The sequence below is a fragment of the Pleuronectes platessa genome, chromosome 11 (genome assembly GCF_947347685.1).
Source record: "Pleuronectes platessa chromosome 11, fPlePla1.1, whole genome shotgun sequence".
In the NCBI taxonomy this organism is placed as follows: domain Eukaryota; kingdom Metazoa; phylum Chordata; class Actinopteri; order Pleuronectiformes; family Pleuronectidae; genus Pleuronectes; species Pleuronectes platessa.
This window is the reverse complement of record NC_070636.1, coordinates 8,497,860-8,510,469: the sequence shown is the minus strand read 5'-3', so window position 1 is coordinate 8,510,469 and position 12,610 is coordinate 8,497,860. Positions and strand designations below refer to the sequence as shown.

Sequence of the window (12,610 nt, the reverse complement as noted above, 5' to 3'; positions counted from 1 at the left end):
CTGCAGCGGAGGTTTTTGCCTCCAGGCTGAGATCTGGGATCAGCAAATCCGTGCCAATCCTATATGCCGGTAGTGGGGGGGGGGGGAATAGAAAAACTGACCTCAGCTCGTTATCCAGGAATAAACATGGTGTGTAGTGTAGTCCTGCTCCCCCACAGGCTCCTCTCAAAGTCATGCCAGCCTCTGTACAGAAGTCATTGTTACTGGATGATTCATCACCCGAGAGGGGGATGATGAGGAGACGAGAGGAAAGGGGTAGAAGGAAGAGTAGGAGGAGGGGGAGAGAGGGGGGGGAGAGTTAGAACTGGTACGAGCGGTCCAGCACCTCCATGTAGTCCGGTGTGGTCCTCAGTCTGGCTCTGTGCTCCCCCGCACCCTGCTCGCTCTGGCTGCTGCTGCCGCCGCCCGACGCGGAGCTGAGGGTGGTGACCACGAGCACCTGGTCGGGTCTGGTGTCCGGTTTAGAGTCTTGGGGGTGGGGGTAGCGGGGCGGCGGCCTCGCGTACCTGTCTGGCAGCTCTCTGAACTCCGGGGCGGAGAGTCTGAAGAGGCAGTCCACCAGTTCGACTTTAGGGGTGGGGCCTTGGCTGTCTATCACCGTGGGGCAGAGGATGCCGTTGCCATGAAGGCCGGCGAGCTGTCCCATGGCTCCTGTCACGGTGTTGATGGGGGATGAGGACACCTCCAGAGTCCAGTTCCTCTCCTTGTCTGCCGCAGAGCAGTATCCTCCCTCGCTCTCTTTGGAGGCTGCAAATGTCTGTTGCTGCCGCGCCCGCTGCTTCACCGCGGCCTCCTGTTCCTCTTTGTAGATGGGGTTGCTACACATGTGCGAAGCCGCGGCGGGGTCGGGCCCTTTCGATGAGGCCTCAGGGGGCAAGATCGTGTCGTAGACGTGATTGTGTTCCGGTGGAGGTAGGGGCGGCGTCTCCGGGAGGCCCTGGTGGTGGTGGTGGTGGTGATGGTGGTGCGTCTGCTCAGTGAAGATGCCACACTCCATCTGGATGCCGGCCAAATCCACCTCTCCCTGGCGACGGAACGGCAGCTTGTCCCTCCTCCTCAGGGCGTAGGCGATTAGTGCCGCTGCCGCGAAGAACGCCGAGACAAACAACACCAGCAGGCTGAGTACCAACACCGAGAGAGGGATTGAATCCTTCCCCGGAGGGATCAGGGGGCCCAGCCCTGAGCCGGGGTAGCCAACCGATGCACCGCTGTCTGCAGCTGTGGAGGTGGCTGTGTGCGCCTCCTGCTCCTGGTCCTCCTGGGGCTCCAGCTCAGGGCAGAGCAGCTCCATGGAGAGGGAGCGCAGGTCCACGCCTTTGGTCTTTTCCGGGGAATGGCAGACCACCTCTCCCACCACCACCACCGCGCTGAGCCCCTCCAGCCACCGCTTCAGTGGAGCCGCTTCACAGTTACACTCCCACGGGTTCTGCTGCAGGTCCACCTGGAGAAACACACAACAGCACAGCGCATTGTCATCGTGTAACAGAACACTAATTACTGGTCTGCCGTGCAATGCAGATCCATGAATCACTTTGTGCAATGTAAACAACAGTAGATAATTTTTCTGAAATGCTGTTGATGTGTATGAGTAACTTTTAATGTCTGCAGCGTTGAGGAATAGGCCAGTAGCTCGCTCTCTAATAAGATGACAACAAGAGAAACGATCATCCCTCTGCTACCTTTTCTCTCACCAGCAACAATATGTGGAAAATGAGTTTTCCAGCATTTGCGTAACAGAGTGCAGCTCTCAACCGTGCCGAGTGTCTTTAAATGATTTCTGTTAAATATGCAAGGGTTGAATAGCACTGATTAATGTAAATAATCTCATTATAGGGTCATCAGCACATCCAAGTGCTAACATTTACTGAATGGCTGCGCACGAGCGTCAGATATATTCCGTGATACACAGCAACCTGAGCCGTGACCAATTCAACTCGTCCCACCCACAGGTGCTCCTGTTAAAAGCTGTTCACACGCGCACTACAGCAGGTTACAGGATTATTTCAGTTTACAATAACGACCACTCAGAGTTTACATAAGTGGTTATTCACAAAACTCACCGGCAGGGTTTTGAGCGACGAGCACGAGAGAGAGCACTCTTTGTTTTTTAACAATAGACGGGATGTGATGCAACCCCCCCCGTGCCGTAATCCAATAGGTGTGCGCATGAATCCATTTCATTCGCTGCCATATTGATCGCGTGTCCGAAAACAAACTCGAATATTCACTTTGCCGCACTTGGTTAAAAAAAAGAAAAGAAGAAAGGGGCGAAAGCAGATTATGCACAAAGGGAATCACTTACATCGCGTCGTATTGTCTAGAGAACTGATCCATTCCGTATCTTTAGCAATGACACTGGCAATGAAAGCCGATATTCTCTTTGTCACACTTCCAACGAGGCTGCACGAATGCTGTCATGCTAATTTGGTTAGGCGGTCTCCCTGGCTTGCAGGAATAGATGGATGCTCCACGAGATGATTCAGCACTGCTGCTGCGGGAGCTGCGGTGCGAACGCCTCCCCATGCCTCACCCGGAACAACAGGATGCTCCTTCACTTTATTGAAGTTGGCCCAGTGTGGTTTTTTTTTTTTTTTCCGTGTGGCTTCCATAATGAAATAACAGGAGTGGAAACAACAACTCAGCTGCAGTTTTGACTCCACTGTATTAAAGGTTCTCTGAGAAGTGCAGCGTTGCAGGTTTGTGTATTATTGTGACATCTGGGCCATAATGTGGCATGAGTGAACATTAATAAACCAGGTGACATTTTAAATAAACACTCCATGACTAAAATGTCAGCTTGTTTTGAAGTCGCATAACATAACCACAGTCTGAAGCTTTCCATTTCCCGTGAATTGTTTTGTTTTCGCGCCGATCCAGCGGCTTTATCCTCTTTTTCTCTTTTGAAAGCATCTGTGTTACACGTCCAACTCGGTTTACAATTTATACGCCTGGTCACCCCGACGTGTGATTTGCTGTCAACTTGTCAATCAGCCAATGTTGTGGAGCGAAATTATAGATGCCAGGCCGACAGGTGCTAGTCGCAGCGGAAATGCAAGAGCGTGACCCCATTATATAGATTTTATTATGAGGCTTTTAGTAAATTCATCCCACATTCCAGCACGATGCAGATCTGAGAGCAGCATTCACTCGTTTGATGCTGCATCTCTGAAGAAATTCATTAAAAACACACTTTGGAATTTTCTTCACCAGAAATGAATTTAGTCTGACTTATAAAAAATAACATCGTTTTTTGTTTTTTTATTGGAAACTGCCACATTTACCCCAAAGAAGAGTTAAGTTGCTCTTGTGGGTTTTTATACTTAAGACAAGCGATCAAAGATCAAACAATAACAGTCCAACACTTACTGGGGAGCCATGAAAGTAAATCCCATTAAGGGAGAGAGTAAGGATTTGTTCTCCGTGAGCCATGTGACTCAACACTGCTGCCAAAACGGCAACATCCTGTCAGTCATTACAATTGTTCCGGTTAACTCACAGGAACAGAGTTGTTATAAGAAGGTTTTTTTGGAAGTTGTGGTGCAGGGATTCTGCTGTAGCCTCTGGTGACGCGCCGCCCCTGAGCGTCAGCTTGCCAAGCCTTCTCCATACTGATGCATGCGTTTCATAGTCTTTTGTATAGTGCACAGAGCGAAAATGAAAAGAGGGCATACTGAAGAAGCACCACGCAGTACGTGCCAAACTGTGTATATTGGAAAACGTAATTCATGACCACAGTAAACGTATCATGTTATACACACAAGGCCAAAGAGGTGCGTCAATGGAAATTCATTCATGTACTTCTCTCCATCACTCTGGGGCGGAGTGAATTCCATTTCTTTCTTCAGAAATGTCCCCCCCTCCCTCCCTTTGCATGCAACGTCAACTTCTACCTCAGATAATGAGTTATCATAAATCCCGGAGTGACTCAAGCAACCCCCTCGAGAAGGGGCATGAACTTGTTCAATCCATAGGTCTGTGTTTCATGTGGGCGGAGAGGGAGCGGTGGTAATAGCAAAGAGCAGAGAGCAAGAGCTCCTGGTCCAGTGAGGTCATCGTTAGAGCAAGAACTGGCAACTCTGCCTCCGTGTGATCGCTGAACATCAGTGCAACATTATGAGAGTGGAGAAAAAAAACTCCCTTGATCTTTTATTCTGAGGGGGAAAAACAAACATTGACTTCAAATGCCGCTGAATTGGATATATGGATTTTCGGTTTGAAATGTATGCGGTAAACATGGCGTGTGTACATGTAGTATGTAGACATGTATCATCTTTTTACACAGTTTACACACACTGGATCTAACTGGGGCATTTGCGTTCCCACGTGCATCTCCTCTGGAGAAAGTGCGGAGAATCTCTGGAGTTCAGTGCGAGTGTGAAAGCAGCTTGTGTCTGTACAAGTGAAATCTGGCAAATTAATTAACAGTGCGTATGTTCTGTAACTAAACTGCTTAGTAATTTATCTCAGGCAAATGTTCGGCTTTAGTTTATTGTATTTATCGTATTCAATGTTATTACTCAATGTCTGGTTTGATGCAGATTTCCCCCGCGGAGACAATAAAGGAAACTTAATCTTAAAACGTCTTCATACCCAAATTGTTTCTTCACATTTCATTATTGAATCAATGCTACTAACTAATATTTTCGTAAAATATTGCCCCTGTAAAAACTGCAATATAAACTTTTGACCTAGTTGGGTAATAATGCAATTAACTTTCAGCAGTGCAAATAGGAGTACTTACGTAAACATTAACATGCTGAAATAACACTGCAATAATAAATCTAATTCTAATTATGTCACGGCATATCATCCACCCCTACAGTGAACCGAATGGAAGTGGTTATTAACACACAATTACTCCCCCCTCTGAGTGGTAGGAAAATCCTGCCTTTCATTTTGCAGGGGAAAATAATCTGTACAGCCAGTTAAAATGGCTTCATTGGCATTTAATGGTAAATCTGAAAGACTGAGTCAGACAGTCGATCGTACGAAGGTCTATTTCCTGTCCTACAAAGGGAAATGTGTGTGTTTCCCAGAGGACGGGCAGAACAGTCAGAAAGCTTAGTACTTTTAGAGGCTTTTATTGAGATACTATATTTATGTTTAAAACACCGGTGGGGGTCTTGTGTTTGCTGTGCAGTGAAAATATCAGGTGAAATATTAGTTTATATTGCAAAAGGATCCCAAGCGTTTCCCCTGCATAAACACATCCACTAGTTTATACTGTATCGTGTTAAAAAATGTGTTTTTTCTACGTAGCTTGTGAAACCGCCAGCTGAACACAACGGCCTGAGCAAAGTAATATATTGACTTAGATCTGATCAGGTAAGATGTTAGCGGTTATAATCAAGTCTATTACCCGACTCTCAGCTGAGTTTTCAGACTGAATCAATGTTAACGCAGTTCACGTGGCCCCGTGTTATTGGTCAACACAAAACCATCTGATCGTCCTAGCCACTGGGTGGTCGACCAATCTGCTCCTGCACCACACCTCTTCTCAATCTTTAGAACTCCCTATCATGAGGAAGTAAACAGTAAATGATGATGTTTCGTGTCACTGAATTAGGCCTACAGAGGTACATGTTTAATAATAGTTCAGTAGCCAAGTCAACTGCAACAACAGTTACACATTATGATTGTTTTTGTAGCTTTCCCTGTCTTTATTTCATTAAACTTTTAACTGGGAACTGATGGGTTGTTTCCCTTCATTTTAAGGTTTCGACCTCAATGTATTTTCCGCCTTTTTGTGAAGCACTTTGTAACGTAAAGAAAGTTATTATTATTATTATCATTCCCACCCGGGTCACAAACTCTTTGAGGTTCTTCCCTCGGGCAGGAGGCTGCGGTCCATCAGGACCAAAACCATCCGCCACAAGAGCAGCTTCTTCCCGGCTGCAGTTGGCTTTATCAACAAGGCCCGGGACCCCCCCCTGACTCTGACTTTTATTCTGCCCCCACACCTCAAGGATGTGTTAATTTAACACATTATATTATATTATATTATACTGCATTACATTGCATATTACAATCTGACACTGTTCACTGTTTTGCATTTTGCATTTCACTTTTTACTTCACTTTTTATATCTTTTATCTTTTATATATTTTTATTTAGATATGTTTATGTCTAAATAAATGTTACTTTGTATAAATATTAGAAAAAGTGAGTAAATAAGAAGTAAATAGTAAATATATATTTTTTCTTTTTATTGCTTTGTATTTATTGTGTTTTTATGTTTCTATGTTCATTGTATGCACCAACAGCCAGAGCAAATTCCTTGTAGGTGTAAACCTACTTGGCAATTAATACTTTCTGATTCTGATTCTGATTGTGATTATAGCATATTGGCTGTGCGAAAAACAGTCGATATGTCACTTGTTAAGTTGTTAAGTTGTTAATTCACCTCGGTCACCGCCCATAACATGCGTTGTTTAATAGAAGAATCGAGTAGTCTTAGTAGTAGAGGTAGTAGTAATAGAGTCGAGTAAAAATTGCTAATCAATCATAAATATTTGACATTCAATGCATGGTTTCCTGTCGAACCAGACCCTGGTGTATAATGTATTATTTCCATCCATCTTGACCCAGTGTGCATTGTTTTCTATCCGACATCCCTCAAGGTGAAATGTTCCTGCGGGCAAATTTATTCAGTGTAATAAGGAGCAGGTGCTTCCAAACTGTACGTTTTTATGAACCGAGAAAGACGTGCACCCCTGCACTGCACATATTTATGGCCTCCACTCAGATGCCGATTCACCTCAACTTAATTCTATTGCATATTTCCGGTTGTTATTAGGAATTATAGCATACAAATCATAATTTTCTCTTATTTTTTCAAAATAAAGGAGACATCAAGGAGGGATTTTCCCCCCCAAAATACCAGTGCATGTACGTAAGTGGGTGTGACTGTATAATCCCGTCCTTGATTGTGACAGTGACTCTAAGCTATACATGCTGCTGCTTTGTGATTATCAAAATGGACGTTTTTTTTTTTTTCACAGCATCTGCGAGCTTCACCCGGCCTCCATCTGTGTTACCCTTTGATTTCTACTGTGCAAACACTGGCTCCAAAAACATACGCCAGCGCCCAGAAATCCCACTTACCGAGCTTCACACAGGCCAGCAGTAAGTCAACAGGTGATATCAGTGTCACATTATTTCTCTGCCGTCCATGGGCAGCGCTAATGTGACTTTGTCAGTGTACTAACAGCCCAGGTAAATGAATGAATTCAATTACGGTGCCGCAGATTCTGAGCACTACAATGGTGGTACTGCTGGGCTTTATGAATATGGCCCACGGTGTTCCTCCATTTGGTGAATGCTGTAATGCTCATAGACATCAGAGGCGTAGAACAGCAAACAACCATTATCCATCTCCACGTGGTTCCTCCGGCTCCGTAAACCACCGTCGATCTTCCCTCGAGCGAATATTTAGAAACCCACACTAGCAAGGATCAGGAATTTTTCACGGAGCCAAGAAAAAACGGAAAATTCACAATGACGTTGGGGCTAATCCACACACCCACCTTTCCTCATTCTACTCGGGCTGTCTAAGAAAAGCCTGGTACACTAAATGTGCTGAAGTGAGAGGAGGCAGGATGAAAATAAATGTAATATCTCGGGTTCGGCCGTTATCAGTGGCATTGTGCACAGCAACCAGCCTCATAATGCTGCAGTTAAATGTGTGAGGTGAGGCCAAACACAAAAAGTGAATTTAATACATACTGTGCAGTCTAAGCATGCTCGGAAAAAACTTGAGGGGCTCAGCTTTCCCCCGCTTTAGCCGGTGATTTATTAAGACCACTTATGCAAATCGAGACAATTGCAATTTTCCAATTAGAATACCTGAGGCACAAGCAGCGTCCCACATGCCACAGAGGAGCTCTCAAAACAACAGGCGACGCAGATGATGGAGGAAACTGCAGCTGTGCCCGAGACCAGGAGATCAGGGGCTGCCAGAAGTTTTGAATGCAGATTTGTCTTTTGCCAAGATTTCAGCTCGTTTTGTTTATTTCATCAAGCTGTGAAGATATCTAGTCTCAGCAATGACAATTGAAATAATAATAATTATTTTTGTATTCATTTAGTAAGTCGATGGGGGTATTCCAATTCAATAATCTAAAATTTTCACTCTGCCATTGTTGCTCATCAAATTACTAAGAAAATTTTATTTGGCCTAATTTTGCTACCGTCAAGTGTATGGGGCCAATATTGTATCTACATTATTTGTGTGTGTGTGTAACTGTAAACCAATCCAAGTGAGTGTAATCAGATTTCTAAATGTGTAAAAAAATCTGCAAATTTGTACTGAGATTTGAGAACGCGTACAGCAACTTTTAAATATGTATTCAGAATCCATACGTCTGATTAAACAGACTAAGATACAGTTAAACAACTCTCCAAAACATACACATGCACACAAACACACAAGCACACACACACTGTACTGCTAAATTTCTTATAGGCATAAGGTGTATTTGTTATAGGTTTGTAAACACACAAGGGTTCTACACATTTACAGAATCTCAGTGCACATTTAGAAATCCGATTACGCAAACGCAGGTTGAGATACAAATACACAACTCTCCACACACACACACACACAAATAATATTTCTACAGAACTGGCCCAATACAGTTGTTCTGACTCATTTACATATTACAAGCTAACATTTCCTCAGTCATTGAGTAAATACAGCTTTAGGTTTGCACCAACCTGCACCAGTCCGGTGAGGTGCTCCAGCACGCCCTCCATAGGAAGCAGCAGAAGGTGATTGTTTCTCAGATTCAGACGAGCGAGGTTAACTCCAGAGAACACGCCAAGGGGGAGGCTCCGCAGCAGGTTGGCGTTGAGGAACAACAGCTGGAGGGACGGCATGGAGTCAAGTGTCCCGGGATCAACCTCGCGGATCTCATTGTACTCAAAATAAAGGTACCTAAAATAAAGGAGAGGCCAGAGTTAGAGCGCCGAGACACTGGTGATGGAGAACGGTGAAAAGAGGATAAATAAGTGAACCAGTGCATTAGATCACAACAACTCAATAGGACCGTCTGTCTTTGTCTCAGCTTGGTACCAAAAACATTATTATTTTGATTAGAGCACAGGGTGAATTCCTTTTGAGTCGTTTTATTTTGAAATATTGTGCAGGTTATTTACCTCTCCTGCACCGCAGCACGGTAATTACATCAAGTCATAACAGAGATTTGATTTAATCTGCAACCTTCCCTGTTCACAGCTGATTAGACGATCAGTATCAAATGATATTGTGTAATTTAACACTGATGACTACTTACACTTGCCTTGACATGCCTGATCATCATGTTAAATCTAAAGTCCTTTGCATTTTTAAAGTGTTTTTCAATAATAGAAATCCGCAGAGGCTCACCCGCCCTAGAGTCACTGACAAGGGCTAACGAGAGGTTAAGAGGAAAAAATGTTGGACGTCCTGAGAGGATCTTTATTATTGATTAATAGTCAAATTAGCGGGGCTCCAAATTTTCTGATCTTTAAATAAAGAGCAGTAAACCAAAGAGTAGAAGATGTGCTGAATATTAAGATAGAATGGCACAAACATTTTTATTCTATATAAGAAAGCATGACAGTTACTTTAATTCACAGAATAAATACAAAAGCTCACTGTAGATACTAACTGTGTACATTATTTGCCGAGGAATTACTTTCATCAGCTTCATCTGACAATGATACATATGCATGTTTCCTCCGTGTTTTTTTTGTAAATAATAAGCCCTTCTCATAAATGCTAATTCCTGGCATCACCCAGACGTCTCACTGCCTTATCAACACCTCTGTATGCAAATTCAAAAACACATTAATTTTCACGTTGTCACTCATACCAGGCTGACACCTCACTTCAGCGGAATCAGGTGGTGTGACTAACAAACGACAATCCAGGCAGTGAATGGGCACCTTTCATTTCAATCAAACTCCAGCATAATGGTAATCCAAATGTTCTGCTCTGCGCTGTGTCACAATTACTGAGAAATGAATTCCCACATACTTATAAACAAATGTCTAAATACCTTTGCTGACATGTGGTTTCAGTCAATGAGTGTTCTTGAAGTGCAGCGAAGGCAAAGTGCTTGAAATGCTGTGAGTGATCCAAAAGCAAAACAATCCAAAAATCCTACCTAAGATTCTGCAGCCCCAGGAATACGTGGGGACTGAGCCTCTCCAGGTTGTTGCCGTTCAGGTAGAGGCTCCTCAGGCTTGTCAGGCTGGAGAAGGCCTCCTCCTGCAGGTAAGAGATGCGGTTGTTCCCCAGGTGAAGCAGGTCGAGACTGGAGAAATTCCAGAAGTCTGTGCGGTAGATCCTCTGAATTAGATTTCCACTCAGGTAGAGCTTGCGGCCGTTGAGGGGCCGAGGTGTGAGCTGGGACACGTTGAGGAAGCCGTTCTCCTTGCAGTTGACAGTCAGGCCGAGGTCTGAGATGTGCAGGTTGCAAGTGCAGCCCAGGGGACAGATGATTGGGATGGGGGGTCGTGTTTGGTAGCCGGCCACGGGGGGATTCTGGTTGGGCATCAGACTGCGGGGAGTGGGAGATGTTCTGGAGGGTCGGGGCCTTTTCGTCGGCCTCAGGTGCCTCTCTCTGTCTTTGCGCTCTGCTGAGGAGGAGGACGAGGATGTGGAGGAGGTGTGAGTGTTTTGGCGGGAGCCGTGCACCATAGAGGAGGGTTTAGTGGGCCTGACTCGCCCTGGGTGGGCGTTGGGTTTAGCGATAGGGGGCAAATGACGGGGGTGCGACCCTGCCGTGGAAACACCCCCCTCTGATTGTAGCTCTTTGTCCGGCAGGTCGGCACACAGCGCCTTGCGGGGAATTTCTCTCAGGTCCTTGCCATGAAGGTGGAAGGGATACTCGCATGTAACGTCCCCAACAACCGCCGTGTAGGGGATCTGACCCAGCCACTGCTGAAGCTGAACGGCCTCACAGCCACAGTTCCACGGATTCTCCTCCAGCTGTAGCTCCATCAGGGAGCGACCAACATACTCCAGGGTCCCAGCATATGCCAAGCTCTTCAGACGGTTTCCCCGCAGGTCCAGATGAGTCAGAGACACAGATCTGGTGCAGCAGGAGGGGGGGGGGTAGTAATGTGGGTTAGATGAAAGCACAATGCGATAATAAGAGAAAACATTGGCTCACCCGTGCCTTTGCCGAGAAATCTGCTTATCTGATGATTAATCCGTCTTTTATAGTAAGAAATAATGTGCAACAGAAACACTAATTCAGCATCAGCACAGACCATCTAATTGTGTCTGACAGTGATACTTTACACAGATCAGTCGCGGCGTAATTCAAAAGCTTCGCAGTAAAATAATGGGGATGTCACCTGAACAGATGAGCAGGCAAGACGGGGATCAGGTTGTCATTGAGGATGAGGACCCGGAGCTTGTAGAGGAACCTCAGAGCGCCGCTGTCGATTCGTTTGATCACGTTGTAGTCGGCCTGGAGGTGGGAAAGACAAAGATGTGACGCACACATAATTCCTGCCCCTGCGAACCCACTGTCGGCTCCTGTCACAGCCACCTATTATAATCTTGGTCAACTTTCACGAGGGATTAGGATCTCAAACCCACCTGGAGGTATTCCAGAGCCTCTAGACCAGCGAAGGTGTCGTTTCTGAAGACCTCCAGCTTGTTCTCGTGGAGGTACAGGCGTCTCAGCTTGGCCAGCCCGTTGAAAGCTCCCACTCGGATGTCCTGGAGCGCGTTGTTGCCGAGGTTGATCGACACCGCGTTGCCAAGGTGCTGGAACCCGTTGCTGTAGAGACGCCTCAGAGAGTTCCTCTGGAGGTTGAGTTTGAAAGGGCGGACCCAGGACTGCGACACCTGAGCGATTCATTAGAGGTCTGATTAGTTATCGTATTCATTCAACAGTTAAAAACACCCATAAGCCGCATTAGAGAACGGATATTAGACCTGGAGAGTATTTTAATCATGTAAATGCAATAAAGTGCAGCGCAGCTCCACGTGAGGGCGAAAGGGAAGGAGAGTGATTGATACCTGGGTGACATTAGTGAAGCTCCGCCCGTCACAGTGCACGTGCAGCACGCCTTCTTTGACCTCGCACGTGCACGGCTCGAAGCACGGCTCGTCCACCTCCTCCTCGGAGTTGTCCACCAAAGGGGTGTGTGTGGAGGTGGGGGTAGGGGTGGGGGTGTGCGACGCCCAGGACAGACACACACACCCCAGGGCCACTACCAGAGTGACCCACTGCATCCTCCTGCTTCTCCTTCTCAGCTCAGCAGCCTGGGGCTACAGGCCGACATCGGCCCTTCACCGCACTGCACACACACACACACAAATGCACACACATGGTTAAAAGAGGGCAAGCAGCTCGGAAGGCAGCAGCAAAAAGTCAGTTCAGGATGAATCAGATTTGATGATACATCACAAGCATACTGAAGCAGTCAGAAAAAGAAAAGTTAAATCACACGGACGGGAGTGCCTCAGGGAAAGAATTACGTTCCATTGGAATAATGATGTATAAGGCCGGCCGGAAGCCACTGTATATGCAGCAATATGAGCTGAACCATGGGAAACATATATAACATGTATTTATCACGTGGAAACAAGGCTTCGGGTTTACAGGCA

The 12,610-nt window shown here is 45.8% G+C and overlaps 1 protein-coding gene across 1 annotated transcript; it reads right to left on the bottom strand.

Moving 5' to 3' along the window:
• Positions 1-298: 298 nt before the first annotated feature.
• Positions 299-12,259, bottom strand: LOC128451030 (SLIT and NTRK-like protein 3). The gene is made up of 6 exons (XM_053434803.1): positions 12,020-12,259; positions 11,594-11,845; positions 11,347-11,462; positions 10,149-11,078; positions 8,716-8,935; positions 299-1,441 (listed from the first exon to the last, which is right to left on the bottom strand). The coding sequence occupies exons 1-6, from the start codon at positions 12,233-12,235 to the stop codon at positions 299-301; spliced, it is 2,877 nt and encodes a 958-aa protein (XP_053290778.1). The 5' UTR covers positions 12,236-12,259.
• Positions 12,260-12,610: the final 351 nt, after the last annotated feature.